The sequence below is a fragment of the Nipponia nippon genome, unplaced genomic scaffold, assembly GCF_047370975.1.
Source record: "Nipponia nippon isolate SJK-2023a ecotype South Korea unplaced genomic scaffold, ASM4737097v1 scaffold_16, whole genome shotgun sequence".
In the NCBI taxonomy this organism is placed as follows: domain Eukaryota; kingdom Metazoa; phylum Chordata; class Aves; order Pelecaniformes; family Threskiornithidae; genus Nipponia; species Nipponia nippon.
The window spans coordinates 10,350,180-10,377,851 of record NW_028262332.1 but is presented as its reverse complement, the minus strand read 5'-3'; the positions used below and the strand labels follow the sequence as shown (position 1 = coordinate 10,377,851).

The following is a 27,672-nucleotide window of genomic DNA, read 5'->3' as shown; positions in this document are numbered from 1 at the left end:
TGAACTGTTGCACTGTGAAGCCAATCTGTATTTTGATTTCTTCCAGGATGACCCATTGTTACTGAACCTGAACAGATGGGAGCATTCATCTCCTAAGCACTCTGTGCCCCATTCGCTTGCTTTGGGCTTTCGGCATCCGATTTGTGATGCAGATGTTCGACACGGAGTTACAAGGTTTGTTTTCTTGACTGAATTCCAAGGATGCTGCTGGAAGCTTGTATGTGATGATGTGCTTTTGGAGTCCCATCACTGGCAAAGCTGCCAAGATACTTGGCCTCATGAGAGGACTCTTTCTATTCAGGAATTTAAACACTAAGTCTGCTTGCCTCTGTTCAGAACATAGACTTGTCTTTCTCTATGCCTGCTTTATCCCACTTCCGACTTTACTTTTTCATTCAGGCTTCTCCTATGTTTAAAATATATTTCCCTTTCTCCTTCAAAACATCTTGGTTTGTGAACACTCAGGAGTTTTCTTTCTGTAGCAATGTTCTGATGAGGGCTTTGGTTCTCTTTACAATATAATTTTCCTCCTGTGAAACCTTGGATAACGCTTGGAATTTCTGTGTTCTCTGGGTTTCTTGCCCGTAAAATACAGGCACAAATAGACATTGTTAGTGGCATTGTGGAAATTACTCAGGTTTATGGACCACGCTGAAAAATACTGCTGGAAAGACAGGCCCAGTGCTGTTAGTCACCCTACAACAGCAAAGTGAGTTATGGTCTCAGTGGAAGAGAGATGCAAGTTAGTGCGTAATCAGTTTCCCTCTGCTTCTGTTATATGTAAAAAGGTCATCTTCTAAACGTCTCCTTTTTTTGCTCTTATTAGCCAAGCAAGTAACTTCTGAAAGGGTTAGGGGAGATTTACCATAGCCTTCCCTCTCCCCTCAATTCTTGTCATTAATGAGAATGAATGAAGACATTGTTGAAGAAACCTGTTGTTTCCTTCCTTTGTTTCCACTAATTAGTCCTACTCAAATATAGAGTTTTCTGATAATAGTATAGGTTTCTATAGCACACTGTACAAGTGACCTGAGCTATCAATAGAATATCCATATTTTTACAGCTGTTTTATAGTCAAAAGATGTTGAATCTTAACTGGTTTTTTCATGTTACATCCAGAGCTTTGGAAGAGTGTTTTGGCAGGCTTCCCGGTGGGCACAGCTCCCGTTCCCAGAGTTCTCTCCAAAGCATTAAGAATGGAAATAAGCAGCTAAGAATTTTCCAGTTTAGATCAGGCTCTGTGTACGTTAAGAGAAACAGAAGCATAACCACAAGTACCAGCATAAGCCCTTAATGTAGACAGGCTGCAACAGAAAGCGGAGCTTAAGCTGGTGAAACTGTGATAAACTGGTCCATGCCAGCCTCGCACGTCTGTATGCCGTGTTTGTCCTGACAGGGAGACCCAGTGACCGAGACAGGTATACCACCAAGAAGCTTCTTAATGTAAAGAAGGTCTGCCTAGTTAGGTTGCCTAAAATCAGAGGCAGGCTCAGTAATCTCTTAATGATGCTTTAATCTGAAGTAGTATTGCTTGTAGGAAACTTTTGAGGCCACCGTGACAGAGAGAAACACTTTGGTTTTCTCTAGCCTCTTCTCTTCAGGGTGATTCCTTGGCTTGTGTTGTGGAAACCGCTTTAGTGAGTGACTGAAATAAGATAAATGGTATATAGTGTCTGTTTTATGGGTGCTTTTTTCTGACAAATGCTGAAGAGGTGCTCCAGAATGCCTATTATTTGAAAAAAGGAAAAAAAAAAAAATACTAGGAAGCTGAGGATAAGACTATGTAACAGAGAATATGATCTGGAAAAATCTTGAGGCAGAGCAAGGATAAAGAAAAAAAAATTGATTCCTGATGTCTCTTTGAGGATTACAGTCCAACTCTTACGGAAGTTAGTGGGAAACTTTCTATCATCTCCTGTAATATGAGTTGGGCAGGGTCCTCAGGGTATCACCGTAACAAAGCAGAGCTACAACCGGTAGCAGGCACAGGCAGATATAACAAAAACATCTTAAAAGATTTTGTTGTAGACAAGAGATTGAATTGTGGCAAAGCTGTCAAGTTTGCTGAGGACAACAATACATCAAATTTCATGATTCTTCGTGTTTGGGTTTTTTTTTATCTTGAAGATGAATTGGTGAAATCTCACAGCTACTCTGTTGTACTCCTATTTCGTGGGCAGCTTAAGTCAGAAAAGAAGTAATAGCACAGAAGTTAAGGAACTGCTTAATATCAGAGCTGTGAACAGGCAGGAATCTTGACTTGGAGCACTCAGCTCCAGTTCCTAGAAGTACTGCATCTCATGGGGACCGGATCTTCTTTTACTAAGAAGTTTTCTTTCCTCTGTTTTACCAATTTTTCAGGGTTTCCTAGAACGTGCACATTTCCAGATAATTTATGCTAACTGAAAATTACTTTTTCATAGAATGAGGCATCCCTATCTCAAGCATCTCTCTGAAATGAGGTTCTCAGCCCTGGAAATACTATTTGCAGTTTGACTACAATCTTTAAAACACTTAGCATCTAAGCCTAAACTCCATTTTAAAATGTACTAAGAAACCTGTTTCATTAAAAATCTCAAGCCCTTGGATTATATTAAAAAGAGAATACTCGAATTAAATATATTCCCTTCTGAGCTTTTTTTCTTGGATGTAAAAAACGATCGTTCACCTTAAATAGTAACACAGTGCCCTGGACTGCTAAGCATGGGTGGAATGGCTCTACAATAAACTTCAGCTTCACATTTAATCTCTCTCTGAGCCACATCCTGTTTTCGGTTAACTGATCTCATATGGGGGAAACTTAGCAGAGGAAATATCTCTCGTTTGGAAAGTACCAAAAACTTATCTTTAGTTTCTTTGTGTAATTCAGCACCTTTTAAGACAGAGGTGTAATACTTTCGAGAAGTCTCAAAGCCAAAGAAAAGGAGCAAGCTAACAGCAGCGAAAGGAGGCACATAGGTGCCCCTTCATCCCCAAACAGAACCTGACCCATTGCTGTAACACTGATCTTTCTGAAATTATTAACTTACATCTTGTTATATTCCGAAAGCTTAAAAAGCCACATCCAGAAATATTTTAAAAACTTTTTCAGACACTAACTCGCATCCTGGCAGAAACTGCCTGTGCCAGATTAACTTGCCGTGACTTTTAACAACCTTAATCATTCAACAATGAAAGCAAATGTTCCGGGCCGTAAGGGCTCCTACGACTGTATCACACTTTCCCCACAGACTTTTAACTTTAGTTAATACCTGGCCCTGATGACTCTGCACTTAGAGCACCTACAAATACGTTTACAGCACAGAGAAGTAGAGAGAAGGAAGTGGAAACGAAGAGGCATTACGTGTGATTCTGCAAGTATTAGTAGGGAAAGTCTTCCCCCTCACATAGGTGGATGTTGACATTTAAACTGGAAGCCTTAAAAAATAACTTTAATAAAACTGACATCATTTTCCTCTTCCACAATTTCATCACCAAGTCTTATTAATATCCTGGCTCTTAAAAAAGGTCACACAGGCAGGTACCACGGCTGTATACGACCAGAGAATTGCACACCCACCTTGCTAAATTAGTCATTTTCTTGTGCTGTGACAGCATTACTGAACTGCACATGATGCTTTTCATCCGGCGAGATCTCGGTGTTTTACAAAAGGAAGCAAATGCTATTCCCTCTTTACAGAGGAAGGTGGAGGCACTTCCTAGGCCAGTGGTTTATCCACCACCGCTCCGGCGATGTGCAGCAGTGAGCCACATGGATACCCTAAAACGGACTCTGCAGTTGGCTCCATCAAGCTTGTGTTTACTTCCCTCTATAATGACAGTGTCCTTTGCATGATCATTTTTAAACTGTTAAGGCCTTCAGAAAAAAAATCATGTCACTTGTCAAAAGCCCGTCTAATTCAAGGGAGAGTAAATAAAGGGTTTTCTGGCAAAGTGAAGGATCAAATCCTTCTCTTGGAAACAGTCTTGCGTCCTGATTCCTGTGGGACTACAGGGTGGAACTGAAAAGAGCATTTGGCCCACAGGTGAATTTTTAATAAAACTGTTAATGAAATTGTGGACGTAACTGTAGGAAACTTTTTGGATAAACTGCTTGCAAGAATGAGACTTTTGTTATTAAACATCCCAGCCACCAGCAGACGGTCGTTATTTGTCCCCAGGCCCAGGAATGAGCTAGCACGCAGCGGTGGGAAGGCGCTGCCGGTGCAGCGATGAGGGCAGGATGTTCTGCTGCAGGGCAGAGCGAGCGGCGCCGCTGTCCACCCTGAGGAGACCACGCACCTTCTTACTGCGTTCTGAGTACATTTTAATACTTCCTGTTATTTTCAATTTACCACAAAGATGATTGAAATTTGCAATCTCAATTATTTTGTATAAAGATTTTTCATCCTGTTTTTTGGTAATATTATGAGTTTCCTTAGCCTCTGTTCTGCAAACAGCGCCAGGCTTGGTGCTTACAATATCCTCCCAGTACCGTATACTGACAAGATTAAATTTCCTGTGGGTATATAGACTTCCAGTATATCAGCTTTACAAAGGAAATATATATCCTACCCATGGAGCTGGCTATCTTTTTAGAGGTTTTTTCCTTAGGTGTATTTGGTTTTAAACTAAACTGCCCTTTCGAAGTCTAGAAAAATGTTTTGTTTATTCTTGCTTTGCTTGACATGTTTGTCTCCTCCTGAGACAAAAAGGTAGAAGTTTAATGGAATTTTTTTTCTGGGAAATCTTCAATAAGCACAGCGTGTGTGTAGCAGAGGGACGCGTGAAAAAGAATAATGTTCTATCATCCAGGCAAGCCTAAGAGCTGAGTCACACCAACAGCTGTGTGAGCAGAGTTTATGCTGCTTTGCTTCTTCATGAAAACATGAACATAGCTGCTCGTAGCAATGTGAGGAGAAAAAAGTTCTGGAATTAATTCCAGTATTTCTCTTAGCAGTGCAACAAAGCACCACAGCATATACTCACTTGAAGAAGGGCTATGTCTGGATGCCAGAAGCGGCCCTCCTTCCCATCTATTATTCAATATAGCTATCATCTCTTCAGTATTGTATTTGCTAATGCGTAATCATGTCGGGGGGCAGCCACCCAGGGCAGCTGTTCCAGATGTGGAACTATTACCTGTGCGCACACAGCACAGGAAGGTGTCAGACTTCAGGCATTCACTGATGAATAATAACCTCCTCGGCAGCTTCCAGGCGGCCACAAGGTACCTGGCCGTGAACGCTGCTGTAAACGCAGCAGAGCAACAAGCCAAGTGAAACATCTAGGGAACCACCTCCGCTTTTTATTTTTCATTTTCAGCTAGGACTCACCCCCAGTGGTATTCCCCAAGTTTCTTTCACAAGGAAGAGCCAACAGATTTGCATCTGCAACTTTCTCTCTTCTGACCGAATCCTAGTAGATGGGGTTGCAGCATGTGATTTCACAGTGTCAGGGGAAAAGAGGACCTCCTTCTGATAGCGAAACTTTTCTTTGTAGAAATCTTTACTGCACCGGGAGCATCTTAAAAGGATTTGCATACATTACTTAACATGCCTTCTGTGAGCCTTGTGCTGTAGGTATCAGCTGCGTTTGAGAGCAGCTGGAGGGCGAGGCACAGGGGCTTGCTCCAGGTTTCCCAGTGGGGTTCAGGAGGAACTTCCAGCCTCCTGCTCCCCGACTCAGGGCGGCGGGTCTCCCCCAAGCAGACAGAGGCGTGGAGAGGGCATTTTTCACTGGGATCGCGCTCTGGCTTGGCAGGAGTTTCTGTCGCTGTGTCAGATAGCCATAATCACACCAGTTTCGGGAACTAACTACGCAGATTCTCCTTTTCAGCTGTCCTGGGGGGAAATCTGCTCCCTCGGGCCTTTCCTTAGTCAATTCCCCATCCCCGTCGCCGCGGGTTGGTGCCGCTCAGCCTCCCCGGGGGCTGGGGGAGCCCCGCGGCGGCCCTTCGCCGGGCCGCGCTCCCTCGGCCGGGGGAAGGCCCGCTTCTCCCCGGCGCCAGAGGCGCATTTCGGGTTTCCCGCTCCTCCCGGCCTGAGCGAGGCAGCAGTCACCGAAATTCAGGCGAGCCGCCCGTCTGCCTTTCCTCTCCCTGCGGCACGGGCGGCCCGACCGCGGTAAGCAGCGGCACGGCCGCCCCGCTCCGCGCCCCGGGGCCGGCACCGCCCCGCCGGCCGGCCCACTCCGCCCGCCGCCCTCCCGCTCCGCGCTGCGGAGCCTGGCGCGGCCTGGGGGCGGCGGGCTCAGGTAAGGGGAGCGGGAGAGGGAGGGGGAGCGGGCCCCGCCTCAGCCGCCCGCGGCCTGGGCGCCTCCCGCCCGCCGCCGCGCCCCGGCCCCGCTGAGGGGAAAGCGGCCGCGGCCCCTCGGCCTCCCCGGGCGCACGGGCCTGGTCCCCGCAGAGCGCCCCGGGGAGGACCCGGAGGGCAGGGGGGAGCCTGCCCGGCCCCCGAGCTGCTCCGGGGGGATGCCGGCCGCCCTCGCTGCTTCCCGCTGCCTACGAAGCTGCCGGCCCTCCGCCCTGCTGAGGCGGGGATGGGGACGGGGGGTGCCGGCCGAGCCCGCCGGACCCGCTCCCTGCCCCGGGGCGGCGGTTCTGTCGGTGTAAAGCGGCGGGGCGGGCTTCCATCCCCGCGGGAAGGACGGGCCGGGTTAGCACGGCCGGCGCTCCGGCAGAAACCCGCGGGCGGTATCCAGCCTCAGCCCCGAAGGCGCTGCCCTGCCCCGTCCTGCCCCGGGTACCAGCCCCCGCCGCCGGCCCGGCTGCCCTCACCCGCGGCCAGTGCTGCCGGCTTTAATTCATGGCTCTTGTCAGGTTGGGCAGCCCCTGCGTTTGTCGCTAAACTCCCCGTCAAATGCCTGGAGAGGCCAAGTCTGAGGCAGGCGAGAGAAAACGCTGTTTGTTCAAAGAGGAGTGTTTTAAATCCAGGGGATGCCCTACCCACCGCGCGGCAGGCACGCCGCTGTTTGTGTGTCTGGCCTGGCCCAGGCGATCTGCCTCCATTTTTTTAGAGACTTGTTAGTCATTGTTACTTTTTATAATACTGAGATAGGTTATTGTGTGTCAGTACTGTTACGGGGGGGGAAAAGAGATTTATAAAGACGTTGTTACGATCAAACTGCGCCAGGCCCCTGGGTGAAAACTTTTCCTGAACTTTCCAAGCGACTGTGGAGACACTAGAGTCAGTTTTGGTATTATTTCCAGAAATATTCAACTGCACAGCTCTTGTTAACCAAAACCAATACTGAACGTGCATGACACCTTGGCATGTGTGGCTCAAGATGTACTGGGTTAGAGCACAAGCGCAAAGCCTTTTGTGGACTTGAGATGTCCTTTTTCATTCAACCACTAGTTTTATGACTTAGGAAAGTCACTGTAAACACATTCATTGCTCAGTTTCTGCATCTATAAAGTGTGATCACGAATTTTGGCTGCTGGGAATCGAAGGTGGTTGGGGATTTACTCTACAGGAAATAATTCGGTGTGATGGGGACTGATGGGATTGTAGCTCTACCATGATGGCAATATTTACTTCATCTTTCTACAAGCTAAAAAACTCTGAAAAGAAAACCCCAACCTTTCGTTTTAATATATTGTCCATTTTCATGTTGTGTTTGAGGGAAATTTTAAATCTGTACAGTAATTTCCTGCTGGTACCTAGTCAAACCCCCCTGTGACATTTAGTCACGCATGTCAGCTAGAGACTCAATTAAACAGATCACTAGATTACTGCACAGGTTTGGAGCTGCTCGTGGACTTTGATGCCTGATAAATTCTCTCACACCAAAGTGAGCGTGTGTCTGCTTGTTTGAGCACCTATTTTTGTTTCCTTATCTCTGGCAGTAGTTTACTTCAGATGGCTGAGAAAACAACCGGAGGCCTGCAGGATGTCCCCGGCTCTTCTCCTGATGAAAATGAATTTCCTTTCGGATATCCCACTAACATTTGTGAAGATGTGCCTGATCAGAAGTACCTGTGCAGCAACTGCAATAACATTCTGAAGAAAGCCCTGCAGACGCTCTGTGGGCATAGGTACTGCTCAGCCTGCCTCTCCTGGATTGTACGGTAGGTTCTCGCTACCTACGGTCACACCGCCATGGCGGATTCTGTGGCTACAAGCACTCCCGAGAGCTGCGTCGTGCCACTCTGCTCAGTAGATGAGTCTGTGGCTACCTGGCCCGCTGGCCCACAGTCGCTTTACATCTGGAAGTACTTGCCTGCGGTGGACTGCAGGCTGCTCTCTACCTCCTTCTTGTTTCCAGTGTGAAAGTCTACAGGGTGGGGAAGGCTGGGTGGCTACTGGGCTTGACAGACGTCAGTTTTTCTGTGTGTAAGTGTGAGATAACAATACTGATTTAACCTTGAAGAGCTAGTGCGAGGCTGACTTAATACTTGCATGGGACTACAGTCCTTTAATAAGTGATGTTATGGAATTTTAATAAACATTATCTTAAGAGTTTTATTTTTAATAAGTCAGCTGGGTCACTACATGTTAAGGTGCTGCTGCCATTAGCGACAAACAATAACAGCCGTTGTCCTGGAGAACCTGAAAACCAGGAGCTGGGTGGGGATTTGCTTTGATTGATTAGCTGCTTCTAGCCTGCCTTTTCATTCAACAATTACGCCTTGATCCAGAGCCCCTGGAAAAGGTTACGTCTGCCCTGCAGGTGAGAGGTGAAATTGCAGTACAATTCCATGTATATGAGCTGACTTTAGCTTTGCTGTTTTGGAAAACAGCAGCTGTCAAGATTCAGTGACTGGGCTTTAGTATTGGCTAAGTAAGTTGAAAGCCTGTTACTGTGCTTCTTCCTGGATGTTATCACTAAGCTCGTTTGTGTATGCCGGTTCACGCAGTCCCAGCTCTGATCACAGTGTGGGGCACCTGAAAAGCTGAGGCAATGCACTGGCCACTTGTGATTTGAAGATCAATTTATAATAATGTTAAAATGTGTTGAAATGAATATATTTGACCTACTTACGTAAATCCTTTACTGTAAATCTAGAACAAAGACCCCTAATGAAGCAATATAAACTGTAAATTCAGAAAAATGTCAGCAGAACGTAACCGGAATTGTTACATCTTCCCACTAGAGCCTTATAGCACAAATGGGAAACGGGCTCAAACCAGCTAATTAATACAGTTTGAAATCAGTTATGCTCTGGTCCGATGGTTGCTTTTCTGATGAGCTGCTTGGTCTGTGTTAGTTCATTATTCGCCTGGATGCTAAACAGCACTGGCAATGAAATGCACCTCTAGTAAAGTGGGTTTTTTTTGGCTTCTCCTATATAAAACTCTATGCTAAGTATTTTGAGAGTAGATCAAAACCTTTTTTAGGTGCAGTAGGACGTCAAGTCTCTAGAACTCAATTCTGCACTGGTTCTACTAGATCTTTGTAATTTAAAGTCTGTATATCTATCTTGGGAAAATGGGCATTTTCCGTGTTTTAAAAGACCTTCATTTTCATGTTACCTTTCCTACATGTTGGTTTTGGATAATTCATGAGATAGATAAATAGGTTCCTAGCTTTATTCTTTCTTATGATCCAGGCTGCTCTTATTTTGCTGCAATACAGATAAGATTTATGGGCCTAGTCCTAGTCTTGAGGAATAGAACAGCAGGGTTTTTTTGACATCACTGTGTTCAAGAATTGGCCCTTTAATGAACAAGGACTATGGACTCTGAGTGGAAATTATAATTTCCATGTTTTTATTTGTGTCAGTGTCTATACAAAGACCTCCTAAACTACAGTACCCCAAGTGATTGTTATTTCATTCTTCTTTCTTTTTGCCAGAAACAATAAAAATGCAATTTGCCAGAAATGTAAAGAGGAAGATCCCAGCACTTTAAGTGAGGGAAGCCTATTGGCAGAAGAAAGGGTAAGTTGTAGTTCACAGTTCATTGATTTATCATTAGCCGTTCTCTGGGCTGCTCTGTAGTCATCATCAGACTACAGTTTAGGAGGAAATAATAGAAAATGTGATAGCAACTGATAGTTACACAGTTTAACTTATGCTTTAGTCGTTTGGGTTTCCCACAGTTTTTGATTTAAAAAAATATAATGGCAGCCTTAGGACTTTCCAAGTCTGTCAGGTTCTGCAACATAAAATCCCACACTCCTCCATATATGTAACTTTTTATTGTCTCAAAGTAACCGGTACTTTCCTATTTGTGATAATATGTCTTAGCTGTTACTTACTATCCTCAGTAAGTATCCTAGTGGATTTTCCAGTCTCATGGTGCTCTGTACTCTTCAAACATGTTACCAAACTTACAGGTGGAGCATCCGTAAGAAAAAAAGCTAGATTGTGGGCTAGCCAGCTGAATTGCTTAGAAGATATTTTAACAGCCAGGGTATCTGGAGGTAAATAGTGGAAAACTTAGAGCTGAACATAATAGTTGATAAAACCTATGCACTAGCAAATGTTTCATCTGTAATTTAATGGCACAGATCTCTTTTGCTGTTGTGCAATTTTCCAGGCAGACTGCTGCACTACTCTATATCCTGAATACTAACTGGGCCACAGGGCTCGGTCCCAGTTTGTCTTTTTCCCTCCTTTCTGATTACATGCAGGAATACCAAGAGATACGTATGCTGTCTAAATTTGTTAGGGAAAACCGAAACCCAATAGGCAGCTGGCAGTGAGGTAAAACGCAAAGTTTAGGAAGTGGCTGCAGCAAAATAATGAATCTGCAGGTAATGCTGAACTTGGTAATAGCTCAGAAAAAATCCTCAATTCTGCAATAAATTTCCCAGTAACAGAGTTTCGTGCATCATGTCACCACAAATAGGTACAGCTAAAGCCTTATGAACTTCTTATTCTATCTTGAATGTCAGTTCTCTTATAACTTTGGGATTTCTATGCTGTGGGATTCTCACTAAGTCTGCCGGGACTTTCTGCAAAATCTGTGGGTGGGTGGGTGGTTGTAAACAGGGCCCCACTCCTGCAAGCTGATCTGCCTGGGCAGATTCGTGTGCCTGTTGAGAGTCCAGATGAAGTCAATCACCACCAAGGCCTGTATAGATCAACTTACAACAAATGGTCAGAGTTTGTAAACAACATGAATAATGAAGATCGTTTAGCAGATTTATTCTTTATATCTATTCCTGATATCCTCTGCTTTACCTTTGCTGTGGTTTTGCTTAATGTTTATTTCCTATGCTCTCTGTTTATGTGTTTATATTTTAAGTAAGATACCTACACAAGGAAAAGAAAGGCCCTATCAGGATGTGTATTTGCCTTCGCTTATCCCAAGATCTATTTCTGTGCTAACTCCCATCCCTTCCCTGTTACACTTTGAATTGATGATCCCTTCCTATACAACATATACTTTGAGTCTTATCATGGTGCTGTTTATCAGTATCAGTTACCGAGCATCTGCATCTGTCTGACATCAGTTAGAGGAGTGGGGGCATCCTCCCAAGCCTCTGCTCACACCCTGTCTGCTGTCCTTCGTGGGACTGGTGGAGGGGACGGTTCTCTGCTCTGAACTGAGCACGCATCACTTGGGGCTCTCCCCTCCCTGGCTGTGTTAGAGCAACTGAAGATCCTGGTTCAGCTGCAGAGGGCCAACCTTAGCTGGAGGGAAAATATCCACTAGATTTATCCTGGAAAGCTTTTGGTCAGATTGATCCAGTTGTTAAACTTGTTTCTAGCTGATCTTCCTGACCACATGAGCTGTAGACCAGAGTCCTCCCTTAGCTAGAGGCCATAAGATCGCGTGGGTCAGGGTGCTAAGGAGGAGTGCGTCTGGCCGTGGTTCTTGGGTGGGACATGGCAGGGGACCTCCGCTTGTGTCACAGTCAGCTCTGGGGCGGGCAGGACTGGGCAGCGCTGTGTGCCACGACGGCCACCTGTGATCAACATCAGCAGCCCCTGCACCAACATCTTCCTTTGAAACAGCTAAAATGAAAGAGGGGAGATGTGTGACTACAACATATCAAATCAGAGAGAAATATTTTCTGTTCCCTTCCGTTTGACCCAGACCGCTTTTACATCAGCGAGACTCATCTCATTTACTGTCTGAGGGTCTGACTCAGGTCCTTAAAGAAGCTCTGTGCAAACTCAGGTTCCCAGATAGAGGGCGGGGGTGTGGGTGAATATTTCGAAGCAGTGACCTGTGCAGATAAAAGAACAGATGAGGATTTCCTGCCTTGTTTTTTACCTGAGTAGGGTCCGTAATGATTTAGCAACTACAAGCGTGAAACAAAAAGCACAGGGAATGCACACAGCAGTACAAAGCCCATGCACTGCTGGGACTGTCCCTGTAGTTAAATATGTTTTATATAATCTATTTTGTAATGTCAGGAAATGCCTTGAGTTTTTCTTTTATGACACAGGGGGAGAAAGCCACTATGTGCCTGATAACTTGAATTTCTTTTCTTTGATTTTGCTCATAAATTAGACTAGAATGTTTTAGAAGCTGGGGCTGGTATGCTTTCACTAATTGTACATTGATTGCTAGCTTGTTACAGAAACTCTTCCATATATGCAGATGGAGCAATGCGTGTTTGTGTACAGCCTACATGATTTTTTTTAATTCCTTGTTTGTGGAGTTGTTTGCAATTTGTGTGCAAGGTTCTTCTGGGGTGGACTTTGCTTGTAGGTGGAGATTAGGACAGGAGTTTCTATGAGACCTTGGATATAGAAATGTATCTCATTGGTACCATTTGTAGAATTGGCTGGGCTTCTTTTGTGTGATTTAATATGACAAGGTAGGTAAGTACAAACATCTTGTATCTAGCGTAAAAAAGATCGAGAATGTTGATTCTGATGATTTTGTTTGCTTATTTTTTTTAGGTCATTCTGTAGAATTTCAGTAACTTTATTGAAATGCAGGCATCATTTGTAAATACTTTCCTCCCTCTATTTGTAAAGCTTCCCCTCCCCAGTTCTTGCCTTGCTCTGTGTTATGTTACGTGGGAAATCTGCAGTCCTCTGTATTGTGTACTTACCAACAGAGTGCCTAAAAACATGCCATTAACTTTAGTAGGGCTTGTTCCTGTGTCAGCGTACCCATTTTGATTGTGCAAAATGTAATGGTAAAAGTGTGTAGCATTTCATAATTTACATAATAATTGTACAATTCTTCGTGGTTAACATAATAAAAAAATCTGCGTAGTGCAAAAAAAAAACCCACTCACATATGTTTTACATTTCTTTAGTACACAGTGCCATACTAAATGGAAACAGCCAGGGTCTGAGAAATGTACTCTCACTGCAGAACAGTCTCAAGTCCTCTTTGCAGCACGTTTAGGAGGTGTTAATGACCCCAATAATGAAATGCATTCATTAAGAGTGGCACATGGCAGCACCCTCTAGTTAGGGTCCTGTCAGCACATTCATTGCATGTGACGTATTTCAGGCTTCTGTGAAAAGAAACTTAAAATAATAGCTGTAGTTGGCTAGGCGTATTTTCAGTAAATTTATATCACGTCAAATAGATTATTTTTGAACCATAAGAAAGAAATGATTTAATAATTATTTGGGCTTCTACTACACCAAGATTAGCTTGCTATGTTAGAGAGTCTTATGGCAGTACAGTGAATTTAAAAAAAATAAGGGATTTGTCAAGATCTGAAATTTTGACACTGTCACCTTATTCCTGTGTCAAAAGCACATGCCGGAGTACTTTCTGACCAGTGTTTTTTTCCTTACTGTGTTTACTTTCCAGGCTTTTGGTGATGCTGCCATTAATAAAGAGATTTCTGAACTCAAAGTACACTGTGTGACCCTTGGATGCAGTTGGTCTGGTATCATGAAAAATTTTGAAGTACGTTTAAAGACAGTTTATTTACATTAACATGCACTCTTACTTGAATGGGGAAGAAAGACAATGAAACCAGGTTCTCAGCAAACACGAATTAATGCAGCTTCATTAGAATCAGTGAAGGTATCAGGATTTATACCAACAGAATATCTAAAAACATGTTAATAACTTCAGTAGGGCTTTAACCAAATCCAGAACATCCTGAATGATTGTGAAATTAATGTTGCACAATTTTACATCAACTATGATTTTTTTCTCCAGTGAGTTTAGTTATTATTTAAATGCAAAGATGTTACAAGCAGTTTTCAACAGACCAGAATAATTCCGTCTCCAGAACATTGTTATGGACAATATCCTTAGTATATTTTTATAAGAGCAATAATTTCCTCCCGTGTAAATTACTCCTAGTGATTGAATGTGTTCATCATTCTTTTCAGACTGATGTGAAATGCTCCAGGTAAAATATTTAAATGGGCGAGATCTGTGAATCTGCCATGCAAATTAGGGTAATGAAAAAAGTGCCGATAATTCTGATACTAAAGCAGCTCTGTTTTGGTCCCCTGCTGTAGGAACAGAGGGTCTTTCTGCACCTGTAGCTGGGAGTCTGTTGTGTACCTTGTATGACCGTGTATCTGATAAGCATCTGAGGTGCTGCTGCCTTTTCTTTGCTAATTTTGCACAGATTTTCTGTTTGAGTGTATTCCTCTTTAAGGAAAAATCTACCCAATTTGCTTAGCTTCATAGTTTTGAGAACTGGAGCCCCTCTCAGCATGAACACATGGCAAAACTGATTTGACAGTTGGGCGTGTGATTGAAATTGGCATTTCTGAGCCTGTTCTGTAGGGGACAGCCATCTTCCTTTAAAGGCAAAATCAGTTGTGACACAGTGCCTACAGAAGCTTCAGTAAAAGAGGTCAGAGTAAATAGTTTTTATTGAAATACTGTGGTTTTAAGAATCTGAAAGTAGATCTGTTGGATGTAGTTATGAAAGAAGTAATGCTGATATTTTCCCTTGTTGAGATGAGAGGGTGCAAGTAGTGAAAAGGAAACGTTTTAAAAGTTATTTTGAATGTAGGTAAGGGTTGTCCTAATTGTTGCATAGAAGGTGTCAGATGTCCGTTCTTTTATGCTATGCAGAGATGCCAGCAGACTAACCGCATTCATCCTACCAGCCAGAGCAGGATGGTCTCAGTGCTCAAAAAACCCCCAAAACCCCACAAAAAAAAAACCAAACCCAAAAAAACACCCTGAAACCCCCCAGGCTAAAAGTCAGGGATCCTCTAAGACAAGGAAAAAAAAACCTGGGACCAGGATCGTGTTATGTTCAGAGAAAAGCACTAGAGAGAGACCGTTCAAGGGAGACCTCATGTTTGAATTTATCAAAAGTTGTTTGGGTTTTGATTTTTATTTTAAGTTAAGAATTAACAAAAAAGCCCCAGTAAAGTTGGTGACTTTTTCACCAGTAATCTTGGTAACATTGTGGAGTGGGACTTTACCCGAGCTTAGGAGAAATGCAAAGCAAAGACGTAGGCTGGCAGAATGGGTATCTGCAGTTTACATTTCGGTTTATAACTTTTTACTTCCAGGAGCATCAGAGCTTATGTGAATATGCTTTAATCCCTTGTCACACCGGTTGTGGACACATGGTGATGAGAAAGAAACTTGCAGATCATTTGGAAAATGGATGTGTTAATAACGTGACAACGTGTCAGAAGTGTAAGCGGAGCTTATCCAGTAGTGAATACCAAGTAAGAACATTTCTCTGTCTCAAACGAGGGCTTTATGTTAATGGTTTAAATAATCTATCATGACGTTTTTCATCCTGATTTCGTGAATGCTAGTGCACTTGGAGAATATTTAATTTTCCTGAGTTTGCTGATTTTTCCATGCATGTGTTGGAAAGAAAAATGAGCTGTATTTGATAGTCTGCTTGTGGTGTTAGAGCAGAGAGGGAAATATCTGTGTGATCATCCAGGGCTTGGGCAGCCCGGGTTTCAGCTCCTGTCTCAAAGCACGTGTCCCAGTATGAGGTAGGTAAGAAGCAGAAGAACACAGACAGTGGCAAGGAAGAGATCTTGAAAGTGGCTGGAGTTTTATTCAAACTAAAACTGCTCACAAAATTGTCAGGCAAGCTTTTGTCAGATAGTATATCTGTTAGATATGATCAGGTGTAACTCTCCAGATAGAAGCAGTCTCCATATACACCAGGAAGAGCATACTCTGAATCTGCCAGAAATTTCTCAGTGACTATTTAAACATATTTAATTTATATTTTTTATGTTTAAGTTGTGTTTCTCACTGTTGTGACAGGCACTTGCAAAATGTATGTGTACATACCCTGTATGTCTATATACACACAGGGTAAAACTAGTCTGTCCCCAGCATTTCCTCAAAATCCTCTTTAAAACAACTTTTTTTTTTTTTTTTTACACAAGAATGTAGTTGATCATCAAACTTTTATGTTACAAAACATAAACTGTGTTACTATTCCATTCTTTCTTAAAAGCAATGACTGTCTCAGTCAATGCTCAAAATTGTGGATAGCAGGGCAATGTTATGTGTCACTGACTTGCAGATTTTAAGTACCTTTGTACATTCATTTTAACTTAAATAAAAGGTGCTCTTTATTTTTACCCATTTTTGTAGATGCAGCACGGTGCAAATTCTGGGAGTGGTCTGAGGGCACAAAGTGAGCTAATAGAAACTTTTCTGTGTTGCTGAAGAAGGAAATGGTGTGGTGGGGCAGATCAAAAGCGATAGAAAATTATCTGTTCTTATATGAAGAGATTGCTGAAGATACAGCTTCAGTGGCACACTTCTCAGCCTCATGATGGAAGTGCATCGTCTGTTGTTTAGGGCGTTATGTGATTAAAAACTCCTGGAGCAAAGCAGTAGCAGCATGAATGAGAGATGCCCCACGCCTGCTAACGCTGCTATGTGTGTTTTGGTTTGAAAGCTCTGAAAACGTTCCCATCCCAGCCCCACCTAACTTCTGACCCTGTGGGCTCTGTTACCACAGAGAATGTGGCTGGGACAACGCTCTTTTGGGGTGTAGCATAATAAATATTGTTCCCTCCAGGTGATTTAAAGAGAATAATTGCCAGCCTTGGAGTTTTGTCCTGGAATGGGGGCAAAGTGGTGTAAGACCTACCTGGCAGGAGGGTTGTGAATATCTCAAAAATCTAGCCTGAAGTAAATAGTAGTGGATAGCTTTGCGTGCCGTAACTGTCACAAATTTATGCCTTTCCAAATACTGAGCTGTACGATTTACTCAACATGGGGGTAACAGTCCCCATAATAAGACGCTGTTGCTAAAACATGCTTCTTGGGAGGCTTTTGCGTGTGCTCTTCATATCTTACTAACTCTTACAGAGAGAGAAAAATATCTGGACCCAGGCACATTTTACCAGGGCTAAATCCAGTGTATGTTTCAGAGAGGCAGTAAATACCAGAAGGTGGCAACACTTAATCCCTTTCAGCCTTCTGTAAGTGCAGTAGGCAGGCTGGAGGAGGAAACCTGAGCTGCGTGAGTGTTCCCTGAGCACCTTTCCCTCTCCAGAGGTCTGTGATACCGCAGATCCACCTCAGCGGGCCTCGTTTTCCTGCAATGAAGAGCTGTTTTCCTCCCACTCATTCCGGTTAGCTATCATCTAATTAATTTTTTGGTTAGGAAACCTTGGCAACCAAGCAGGGGATTGGCCTTGAGATGTTGATTTTTCTCTGCCTGCCTTAGTTAGTATTTGTGAAATTGGAATTTTGCTGGTGACATGATCTGCTTTATTAAATTTGCAGTTACTTGGCGTAAGAATTTTGATTATTTGTGTGTATTCCATGTATCCACGATCCTCTGGGAGCAAATAGTAAGTTTGGGCACTGCTCTCGCTCTCTCCATCTTAGCCAATCAGTTATTGGTTTTGTGAGTTTTGCATTTCTGTATTTTAAAGAAGCTTCTCACCAGCCCCTCTCCCCCTCAAGAAATCAGTGATCTGAAGGAGTCAAATAGCAGAAAGGAAGAAAAGAAAGGTATATGTTGTGCAACAGCTAAGATACAGAGTATTAAAAAAAAATAGTTAGAGAGTGAGAAAAACCTATGGCTGTATTTCTGAGGATCGAAAGAGAAACCTCAGGGCTCTCTGCAATGGCTTTATCAAAAAATTTCTAGACTGCTATAGGAAATGTACTGGCATGCAAAGGCGTTTATAAAGATTAAACACAGCCCCCTTGAACAGTATGAATTGAAAACTGACAGTTGCTGTGTTAAATACACATATTAAGGTTGTATGGACCAATGGCAGGAGGATTACTTTACCCTTCTTGGGGCCAGAAATGGCAGGAAGTCTCATGTTAGCGGTAATGCATTTTGCATTAGCACATGATGATGGAAAATTTGGATTCCAGCCTTCAAAAAGTTAATAAGCAGGATGCAAGAAGGGTCTGCACATTAAGCAAACTATATGAAGTCAATGAAAGAAGAATTTATATTTGGGTTTCCTGTATATTTGCTTTCTGTTCTGTAATCCACCTGCATGCCATTGCATATATATGTGTGTGTACGTATATATGTGTGTGCGTATGCACATAACTATGGTTTAAACTGGGCAAGACTTGTACATTGCCAATCTTGTGTCAGATTTCCCAGCGTGACCTTGCAAAGCATCTGCAAGTAGTTTCCAAAAGCTCTGGGCCCCATAAGCGAAAGATCACACTTTGTACTTCCACTTAGCAGGTACTGCATCTGGAGATTTGTCACTGAATGTGCCTGCTGGGCTGAGAATAAGAGTAATCAGCTTAGAGGCTTACTTTGAGAAACCTCGGAGTCTGCAATTCATTGTACAGGGGACAGCAGCACCCGCTTTCAGCAGATGTGCTTTAGCCCCAAATTTCTGGATGTTATTTCCTCCTAAAAGAAGCCAGAGAACTCTGCAGCCTGTTGGGTAGTGAGGGCCAGTGCGGGCGCTCTCTGGACAGGGGTACAGGATTTTGCACCATGTGTTGTGGAGCTCGTAGTGCTCCTGGGGAAGTTACCCTTCCTTCCTTTACTCTTCCTTAAATCCACACCTTCCAGGAAGAAAGCAAGAAACTTACTGTAAACTTTTTCTTCCATAACACAGAATTTCTTGTAGGAAAGCCTCCCAAATCCCCAAGTTTTGGTAAAATGGGAATATCATTCCCAAACACAAGCTTTGTTTCAAAGGCTGCTAAATAAAGATGCTCTATGATTTTAATAATGTACTGAATTCTTTTCTTCTTGTTTTATTCTTTTCTTCTTGTTTTAATGACAGGAACATTCATGTGAAAGCAATTTATGTAAGGAAGAAAAACTTATGCAAACAGAAACACCATCAAAGGAAAAGGTAGGTAAAAGATGAGTGAATGCCACACGGCTTTATTTCAATTCATAAAAGTATCACTTGTTTATTTAGATTAAATGAACATCTGAGAACATCTTCAGATACGGCAGTGTTTCTGGGTGCTTTTTACATCCCAGCATAGCTCTGCTGCCTACCTTCTCTTCCCTACTCCCACAATGAACTTTATTAAATTATCTTCTCAATTAATCTTACAAAAATGGGGAAATGTTTTTTTCCTTTCAAATGTTCGGGGGACTCTCATGAGCAGAAGAAGAATATGCTGTATAACTATATTTGAAGAGACATGCTTTGGTTGTGAAGGGGACTAAGTCTGAACGTCAGTCAGAGCTTTTGGTCTGGTAGATCCGTTCATTCCCAGGACGTACTGCATGACGCAGCTCCTCTGTGCAGTCTCGAAGAGCAGGAAGAGGGTTGGAGCAGCTGTGTGCGTGGCGTTATCCACTGTGGTGGGCCGCTTTGCTTATTGGCATCTTATTCATGAGAAGTCGTTACTAGGGGGTCACTGTGCTTTGTTAAATTATATGATATCATTATGGGGTCTGTTAGATGGACACTTAACGGCCAGGCTCCGTGCAAGAAACTTGCAATCAACCACACTCTTCATTGATTTACCAATGAATTTTCAAAGCTGGTTGGACACTGTAAGCTATGGTAATGCCTTGTCTTGAATTAACCTGATTTATAGCTGCTGGGATCGTGGCCTAGTTGTTTGTAGGTAAATAAAATAATCCCTTTCAACTGGTATTTGATTATTTTCTCTCCTTTTTTTTTTCAACAGAACCGCTCTACACCCTTAACCAACAAGGATGGATGTCGTTTTTCTGAAGTCGGCTGTTCATTCAAGGTGAGTGAAAGGGCTGCCTCGGGAAGGTCTCAGATGGTGTACAACTCAGCGCTGTGCCTTTGGTCTAGCCAGCCTTTGTGTTCAAGGCAGTAGGCCTTGATTTAATTATATCTTTAAGAAAAGAGAGGAAGCCTGCTCACTTTGAGTAGACCAGCAGAGGTGGTGTTGGAACTGCTATGGTTACAGTGTGTGTAAGGTGCAGTTCAGCCTGTGATACTCTGTATCCTGCACTGTGCATTCACTTCAGATAAAAATAGATGTTTATTAATTCTGCTGATTTATCAGATATGCTGTTCTACTCTGTTTTGCATATTCCCACCTCTTAAAACAGTAATGGGTCTTCTTTGCATTTTAGTTGGCATCTGTTGCCTTGTCTCATCTTTTGTGCACAGTATATGTATTAAACATTGGCTTATTTGAGAATCTTGCTGGGACTCTGCCTGGCATCCTGTTTAATACAGAAATTGTAGCCAATTGTTTTCTTTTTATGTAGCATGTGTACACATGTGAACAGATAGCCTAAACTGATCATTAGAGCGCTTGTTGGTTTTCCTCTCCCCATGTCTCCTCTGAGAGGTGGCTGCTGTGTAGCTGGACCTGTATCTTGCAGTTTTTCCGTTTCTGTCTCTCCCAAGAATTTGAAGGGAACATTGCTTGATTTGGCCCCAGGCCGGTTATGGTAGTTGCACGGAGAGTGTATTGACAGTGTCGTCTTCTTACAGGGAAGCAAAGAAAAGATAAAGGAGCATGAAAAAAGTGCAGTTGGGGCCCACATGCTGCTTCTGCTGCAGCACATAAAGCAACTGAAGGCAAGCTTGTGCACTGCTGCCAAAGCTGCAAATGGTTCCATCCCATCGTCAGAGCTGAACGTGAATGGTGCAGGAAAAAGCATCTCTGATCTGCAGATCCCAGGGGGGCTGGACGTCAATGGGGATCTGGAAGTAGACTGTTTTCCTGGATCTTCTGTTTCTGAAGATGAATCTGTTCTGCAACAGCTTGTGAGGGAGAAGGTGATTTCTGAGCTAGAAAATAAGCTACATGTGTTCGAGAATATTGTGGCAGTGCTCAACAAAGAGGTGGAGACCTCTAACTTGGAAATCACAGCCTTTCGGAGACAGAGTGAACTTGATCAGAATATAATACGAGGTCTCGAACTGAAGGTAAATAGTTATGATAAGCATTGGTTGTGTGCTTGTTCTATAGATAACAAATATTTACAGATATCAGTGAGAGCTGGTGTAGAGGTCAGGACAGGGATGGGCACAGGAATTTGAGCTGCAAAATGGACACATAAGACACATCTGGACACATCTACAGGATTCTTTTGGTGTTCTGGATAAATTTTCAAATGGGGATCTCTAATATTTGTTATCTAAATCTGTGTTTAGGTACCTAGGTATTCCTGAGAGTTTTGAATGCTCAGAATTTGCCGTGATCAAACTTTGAGCAAGCAAGACAGTTGTTAATTGACTGATCCTCTTAAAGCAGCATTACGCCTGGGAGACCAAACAACCATCTATCCAGTTGTTTGCCTTATGTGTTGACACATAACTGTCGCTTAAAAAGAAATCAAAGGAGAACTTCCAGAAAACATGAGGACTCCAGAGCGATTCTGCTGCTTCTGCAGCACAACAGCCCGGAGAGGGGGGTTGACTGAGAACGGATTTGTTTTTTCTAGATTGCAGAGTTGCACCGGTGCCTGACGCAGAAGGATGCAGGCCTGAGCAGTCTTCATAAGAGTCTTCTGTTCTCCGAGCAAGCTTCCTATGATGGGGTCTTTCTGTGGAAAATAACAGATGTTGGCAGGAAGTTACAAGACTCTGTGACTGGAAGAACAGTCAGTTTGTATTCACCAGGTAAAACACAGGACCTATATGTGTGTTAGCAAAACCCAGTCCTTCAGAAAACCCACTGACTTCTCTAGAATGGTGCTTCTTTCTGCTCATGTGGACAGGAGGTCCTTTAAAATAGCCCCTTAAACTAAGATGCTGTTTATGAAGACCTCACGCTCTCCTGCACAGGGCAGCTGTGATGTGCTCTTCCACAGAGTTGTGTTCTGTTCTGGGCTTTCATTTTGCAACTTGCCCTCCGCCGCAGCTACTTGCAGTGACATCTGCTGGATCTGTCTCGTTTAACCCACAGCTTGGTGCCTGATGGTACCGAATGGCTTTCTGTGGCAGTTATCTCCCTTGTGAGAAGTAATTTGATTAGGTAAAATATGCTTGTGTGGCTAATAACAGGTAATTTTCACTGAGGCGTGAGGCACTAAAGGATTCCAACCAGTGGATTTTCATTGCTTATAATCTCCAGGGTGTACTGATTTGTCTGTTCTCATCTCTGTGATAGCAAAACACATCGTACGCTATCTTTTTCCATATGTCAGAACACTCTTTATGTCTTGTTTTTCAAAGGAGGCTTTACTAATGAAGAGTTCTGATTTTCAGCTTTCTACACTGCAAAGTATGGCTACAAGGTCTGTCTGAGGGTTTATCTGAACGGGGATGGGACAGGAAAAGGAACCCACATGTCCTTATTCTTTGTTGTCATGAGAGGAGACTATGATGCTCTGCTCCCGTGGCCTTTCAGACACAAGGTAAGAAGGGCAACCTTTTCATAGCTGATCCTAGCATAAACCCACTGTTTCTCCCAGCGAACACAAGGAGACTGTTTCTCTTAAGTTTAGTGGAAGTTGGAGCATTTTCCCGTTTTCCTCTCCGATGGCTATTAGTCATACTGTCATCTTGGGTAATAATTTGTCTCTGAATGGAGTGATTTAAACACAGGGCAAGCTGCTCTTACCGAGATTCCATACTGTGCCATGTAGGATTTTCAGACACCAGAATACTGGTGTTTGATATACCCCAACCTGTGTCCGCCTGGGCGAAAGCCAGAGACACACTTTTTCCTGGCTCTGCTATACATAGATAATATCAGTTTATGAGGGAATTATGATTTGCTGCCCGAAGCACGGGTGTCAGAAATGTGAGGTTAGAGTTCTACTTACAAACATGCCATAGATGTCTTATGTGATCCTGATCTTATTTTTTCTCATTTTGTAAGTGCAATCTGATAATGGCAACAATGGTTGGAAAAGCAGTGAAAGCGTGCACAAGGTTCTGGTCTCTGTTCTAGCACTTGCCTTTGTGTGGTAATAATTCTGTCAGCCTTTCACATAAATAGCTTTACTACCATTTCGCGGCCAAAAAAAAAATAGAAATCGAAGTTCCCAATCCTCCCTGTATTAAAAAATTATTACATTCATTTCACATTTCAAGGTAAAGAACAGTGAGTTAATAAAAGTGGTAATGAGATGGGGAGATTTTATACAGATATTTAGGTTGTGTCTTTTACATATTTGCGTACGGGCAACTGAGCTGTTTCTTTTGATTCCAAACCACAATAACAGAATGAATGTAATGACTGTAACCAAACTCGGGGTTTGTTTAAGTTGTCAGGAGAGAGAGGAAAAAAGTCTTTGGACTGTGGAGTTCTCTACCAAGAAATAATTCCTTACTTGATTTTATTTAATTTTACTTTATGGGTGGCAAGGTTTTAAATAATTCATCTGGGAACCGTTACAATCTCCCTTGTTTGCATTAACTGACCTTGCAGGTTGCGAAACATTAATTATATTTTGTATTTAATTATCGATAGAGCATCCAGCTGCTTTTGCAGCATGTTGGCACTTCTGTCTCTGACATTGCCTGGTTTATTGTTCAGTTCAATAACTCGTCATTGCCACATTGTTTTTTTTTTTTTCAGGTTACATTTATGTTGCTTGACCAAAATAATAGGGAACATATTATCGATGCATTTCGGCCAGACTTGACTTCTGCTTCATTTCAGAGACCAGTGAATGATATGAATGTCGCAAGTGGCTGTCCCATGTTCCTCCCTTTGTCCAAACTACAGTCACCTAAATACGCCTATGTGAAAGAAGACACACTTTTCCTTAAATGCATTATAGAAACAAATTAGTAAATCTTGAAATATGGGTGTCTGGTAAATCACCCACTGAATTTCATTAGTTTACAGGAAAAAAACCCATCAGCTTGAGACCTTGTATTAGTTTTCATGTGCACACAAAATCCAGAGAGCCTGAGCCTGTGCTCCACTGAATCACTTTGCATCAGCTGAAGATCTGCCTGCTAGAGTTCGCTGCTGCTGAGCATGCCGAGTACTTTGCCCAGTGCCCCATGGAGTGCGCTCTTGCAAATGAGATCCGTGATTATTTCATCAAAACACTCCCGGTTTAGATGTAGGTTACGGTCACCCCCCTGCAGATGGACTTGTGGAAAAAGGCACTGTTCTTTCTCATGCCCGGCCCAGCTGCGGGCGTCGTTCTGCCTGGATGGCTGGCAGGGAGTGTGGCCCGAGCGCCCTTCTAGCACCCGTGGGTTTCTGGGATGCAAGGGGTGACGCTGAGCTTTCCCCATCCTCCGGCAGCGCCGCGGCGTGTGTGGTACAGAGCGAGCACCTGTCAGACTGCGCTGGCTGGCGGCCCTGACGTGGGATTTTGGCTGTTTCCCCACCAGGGACAAGGGCAGATTCCTTTCCCCGAGGCAGTGATCGGGTGTCTCTGTTTGTGCTTATCGATGACCTTGAAAGCAGTGGGTTGTGGATAGCATTTGTAGCTTGAATTGCTTATACTGGATGATTATTTCTTGCTATTTATTTCAGACCTATATTTATGTGCTCTGTAAAGAGATGTTCTGTTGCATCAGCAATTGAGTACACTGTGCCTTGGGGAAATTACCTCTTGTGTTGCCGAAGGAGTCGTTTGACTTTCCCGTTTCAGCCGTGGAGCTCTGAGGGTTGTTAACCCCCAGGAAACCCAGAGCTGCCAGGCCAAGCAGTGGTAAGGACCCCTCAGTAGCTTTGTTTTAAAATGTTCAGTCACTTCCTGAACCTTCAAGGCAAGTGACGTACCAGAAAGTAGTGATCTTTTTTTCTTGCTTAATTCTTTTTATGTGCTCTGATGTTTAAGTCTTTTCACATGATAAAATAGAATCATAGAATCTTTTAGGTTGGAAAAGACCTTTAAGATCAGCCAAGTCCAACCGCTAACCCAGCACTGCCAAGCCCAGCACTAACCCATGGCCCTCAGCACCACATCTCCCCGGCTTTTAAATCCCCCCAGGGATGGGGACTCAGCCCCTGCCCTGGGCAGCCTGGGCCAGGCCCTGACAGCCCTTTCGGGGAAGAAGTTTTACCTAATATCCAACCTAACCCTGCCCTGGCGCAGCTTGAGGCCGTTCCCTCTCGTCCTATCACTCGTTACTGGGGAGAAAATTCCGACCCCCCCGGCTCCAGCCTCCTTTCAGGCAGTTGCAGAGAGCGATGAGGGCTCCCCTCAGCCTCCTCTTCTCCAGGCTGAGCCCCCCCAGCTCCCCCAGCCGCTCCTCCCCAGCCTTGTGCTCCAGCCCCTGCCCCAGCCTCGCTGCCCTGCTCTGGCCACGCTCCAGCCCCTCCATGGCCGCCTTGGGGTGAGGGGCCCAATGCTGAACATGGGATTCAGGGTGCAGCCTCACCAGTGCCCAGCACAGGGGCACGATCCCTGCCCTGGTCCTGCTGGCCACACTATTCCTGATACAAGCCAGGATGCCATTGGCCCTCTTGGCCACCTGGGCACGCTGCTGGCTCATATTCAGCCGGCTGTTGACCAGCACCCCCAGGTCCTTTTTCGCTGGGCAGCTCTCCAGCCACTCCTCCCCCACCCTGTAGCGTTGCATGGGGCTGTTGTGACCCAAGTGCAGGACCCGGTGCTGAGCCTTGTTGAACCTCATACAGTTGGCCTGGGCCCATGGATCCAGCCTGGCCAGATCCCTCTGCAGAGCCTTCCTGCCCTCCAGCAGATCAATGCTCCCAGCCAACTTGGTGTTGTCTGCAAACTGACTGAGGGTGCCCTCGATCCCCTCATCAAGATCGTTGATAAAGACTTTAAACAGAACTGGCCCCAACGCTGAGCCCTGGGGAACACCACTTGTGACCGGCCACCAACTGGATTTAACTCCATTCACCACCACTCTCTGGGCCCGGCCGTCCAGCCAGTCTTTCACCCAGCGAAGAGTGCACCCAGCCAAGCCGTGAGCAGCCAGCTTCTCCAGGAGAATTCTGTGGGAAATGGTGTCAAAGGCCTTACTAAAGTCCAGGTGGACAACATCCACAGCCTTCCCCTCATCCACTAAGGGTCACCTTGTCATAGAAGGAGACCAGGTTGGTCAAGCAGGACCTGCCTTTCATAAACCCATGCTGACTGGGCCTGATCCCCCGGTTGTCCCGCACATGGCGTGCGGTGGCACTCAGGATGATCCGTTCCGTGACCTTCCCCGGCACAGAGGTCGGGCTGACAGGCCTGTAGCTCCCCGGATCCTCCTTCCGGCCCTTCTTGTAGCTGGGCACCACATTTGCCAACCTCCAGTCAACTGGGACCTCCCTGGTTAGCCAGGACTGCTGAGAGATGATGGAAAGTGGCTTGGTGAGCACCTCTGCCAGCTCCCCCAGTGCCCTTGGGTGGATCCCATCCGGCCCCATAGGCTTGTGCGTGTCAAGTAACTACTAGAAATGTTAGAAGTAAGTAACTACTAGAAGTAACTACGAGAAATGTTTTTGGATGTGTGAGAAGTTCAAATGCTACACCTTATCCCCAAAAAGCAGCGAGCCTCACCCCCTCCCTTCCCTGCCAGCAACTGTTTGGCAGAGTCGGTGGAGTTGAGCTGGGGTTTGGTGCTGCAGGTCCTGAACTTCCAGCAGACGCCTGCCGCAGTACGGCTTGCTTGCCCAGGACCGCGAGCCGTGCCCCGGGACCGGTGGGACTGCAGTGCACAAACTCGGGGCCTGATCTTGCAGGCAGAGGCAGGCACGTATGTGTAAGAGAAAGCCCTTCATGCAATGGCCTTATTCATTTCTCCCCTACAATATTTCCCGTGTCTCAATTGAAAGCACAAAGCCGACGGACAATATTGCGCTCGCTGCGTGAGAAGGAAAAGGAGAAGCTGTTTGTCCACTTATATTTTGCAAACCATGGAAACGGCGGCCGTCAAGCAGAGCTGGGGAAACGTCACGGGCTGTGACCAACCTCCAGCCTGGCGGCCGGCACACAGAGAGATTTTTCAAATCGCTCATTTCTATCTTGACAGCATCCTTTAAAATTATTAGTTGTGATGAAGTATCCATTTTCAAAAAATCCCACCCCATGAACAAATATCTGTCAAAGCTTGTTTGGGAAGGAACCGGCTAGTCTTCGCCATCGCAGGCACGCGGTCTCTCTCTCTCTGTCTTTTTCTCTCTTCCATGTTTAAAATGTTCTTTCAGGGACAGAGTTATTTTTGCAGTAACGTGCCAGCCCCTGTAACCACACTGGAGTAACATGCCTAAAAATATTATGCTTTTCATGGCTGTGTAATTTTGACAAGTGCTGTATTTATTACAATCATTCATATTTTCTTACAATTTTATTTATTTCCTAAATAAAGCTCACTAACTTAAAAAAGGTTCGTGTGTTATTATTTTCTCTGTAAAATAGGCCATTGAGCAACTTGGATAGCGGTTTGCTGCAGAAGCAGCTGAGCAGTGCTGCAAAACTCCCTCATTTCTCCAGCAGCAGCACCGAGCAGGATTACCCAGCGCGGGGCCGGCTGCGCTGGGCGCTGCCCGCTGGCCCAGCAATAACCAGCCCCTGCCCGAAGAGCCGCCGGTGCCG

General features: G+C 44.4%; 1 protein-coding gene across 3 annotated transcripts; it reads left to right on the top strand.

Annotated features, from left to right (window-relative positions):
* The first annotated feature begins 84 nt into the window (after window positions 1-84).
* Window positions 85-27,444, top strand: TRAF1 (TNF receptor associated factor 1). 3 transcript variants are annotated; one of them, XM_087753314.1, is made up of 11 exons: window positions 85-174; window positions 7,829-8,050; window positions 9,778-9,862; window positions 13,659-13,757; window positions 15,341-15,502; window positions 19,037-19,108; window positions 19,905-19,970; window positions 20,693-21,130; window positions 21,649-21,826; window positions 22,415-22,563; window positions 23,733-27,444. In XM_087753314.1, the coding sequence occupies exons 2-11, from the start codon at window positions 7,842-7,844 to the stop codon at window positions 23,946-23,948; spliced, it is 1,674 nt and encodes a 557-aa protein (XP_087609440.1). In that variant the 5' UTR covers window positions 85-174; window positions 7,829-7,841; the 3' UTR covers window positions 23,949-27,444. The 3 variants fall into 3 exon arrangements, with proteins under 3 accessions (XP_087609440.1, XP_087609441.1, XP_087609439.1); XM_087753315.1 differs by lacking the exon at window positions 85-174 and adding an exon at window positions 6,082-6,104; XM_087753313.1 differs by lacking the exon at window positions 85-174 and adding an exon at window positions 6,122-6,234.
* The last annotated feature ends 228 nt before the right edge of the window (window positions 27,445-27,672 follow it).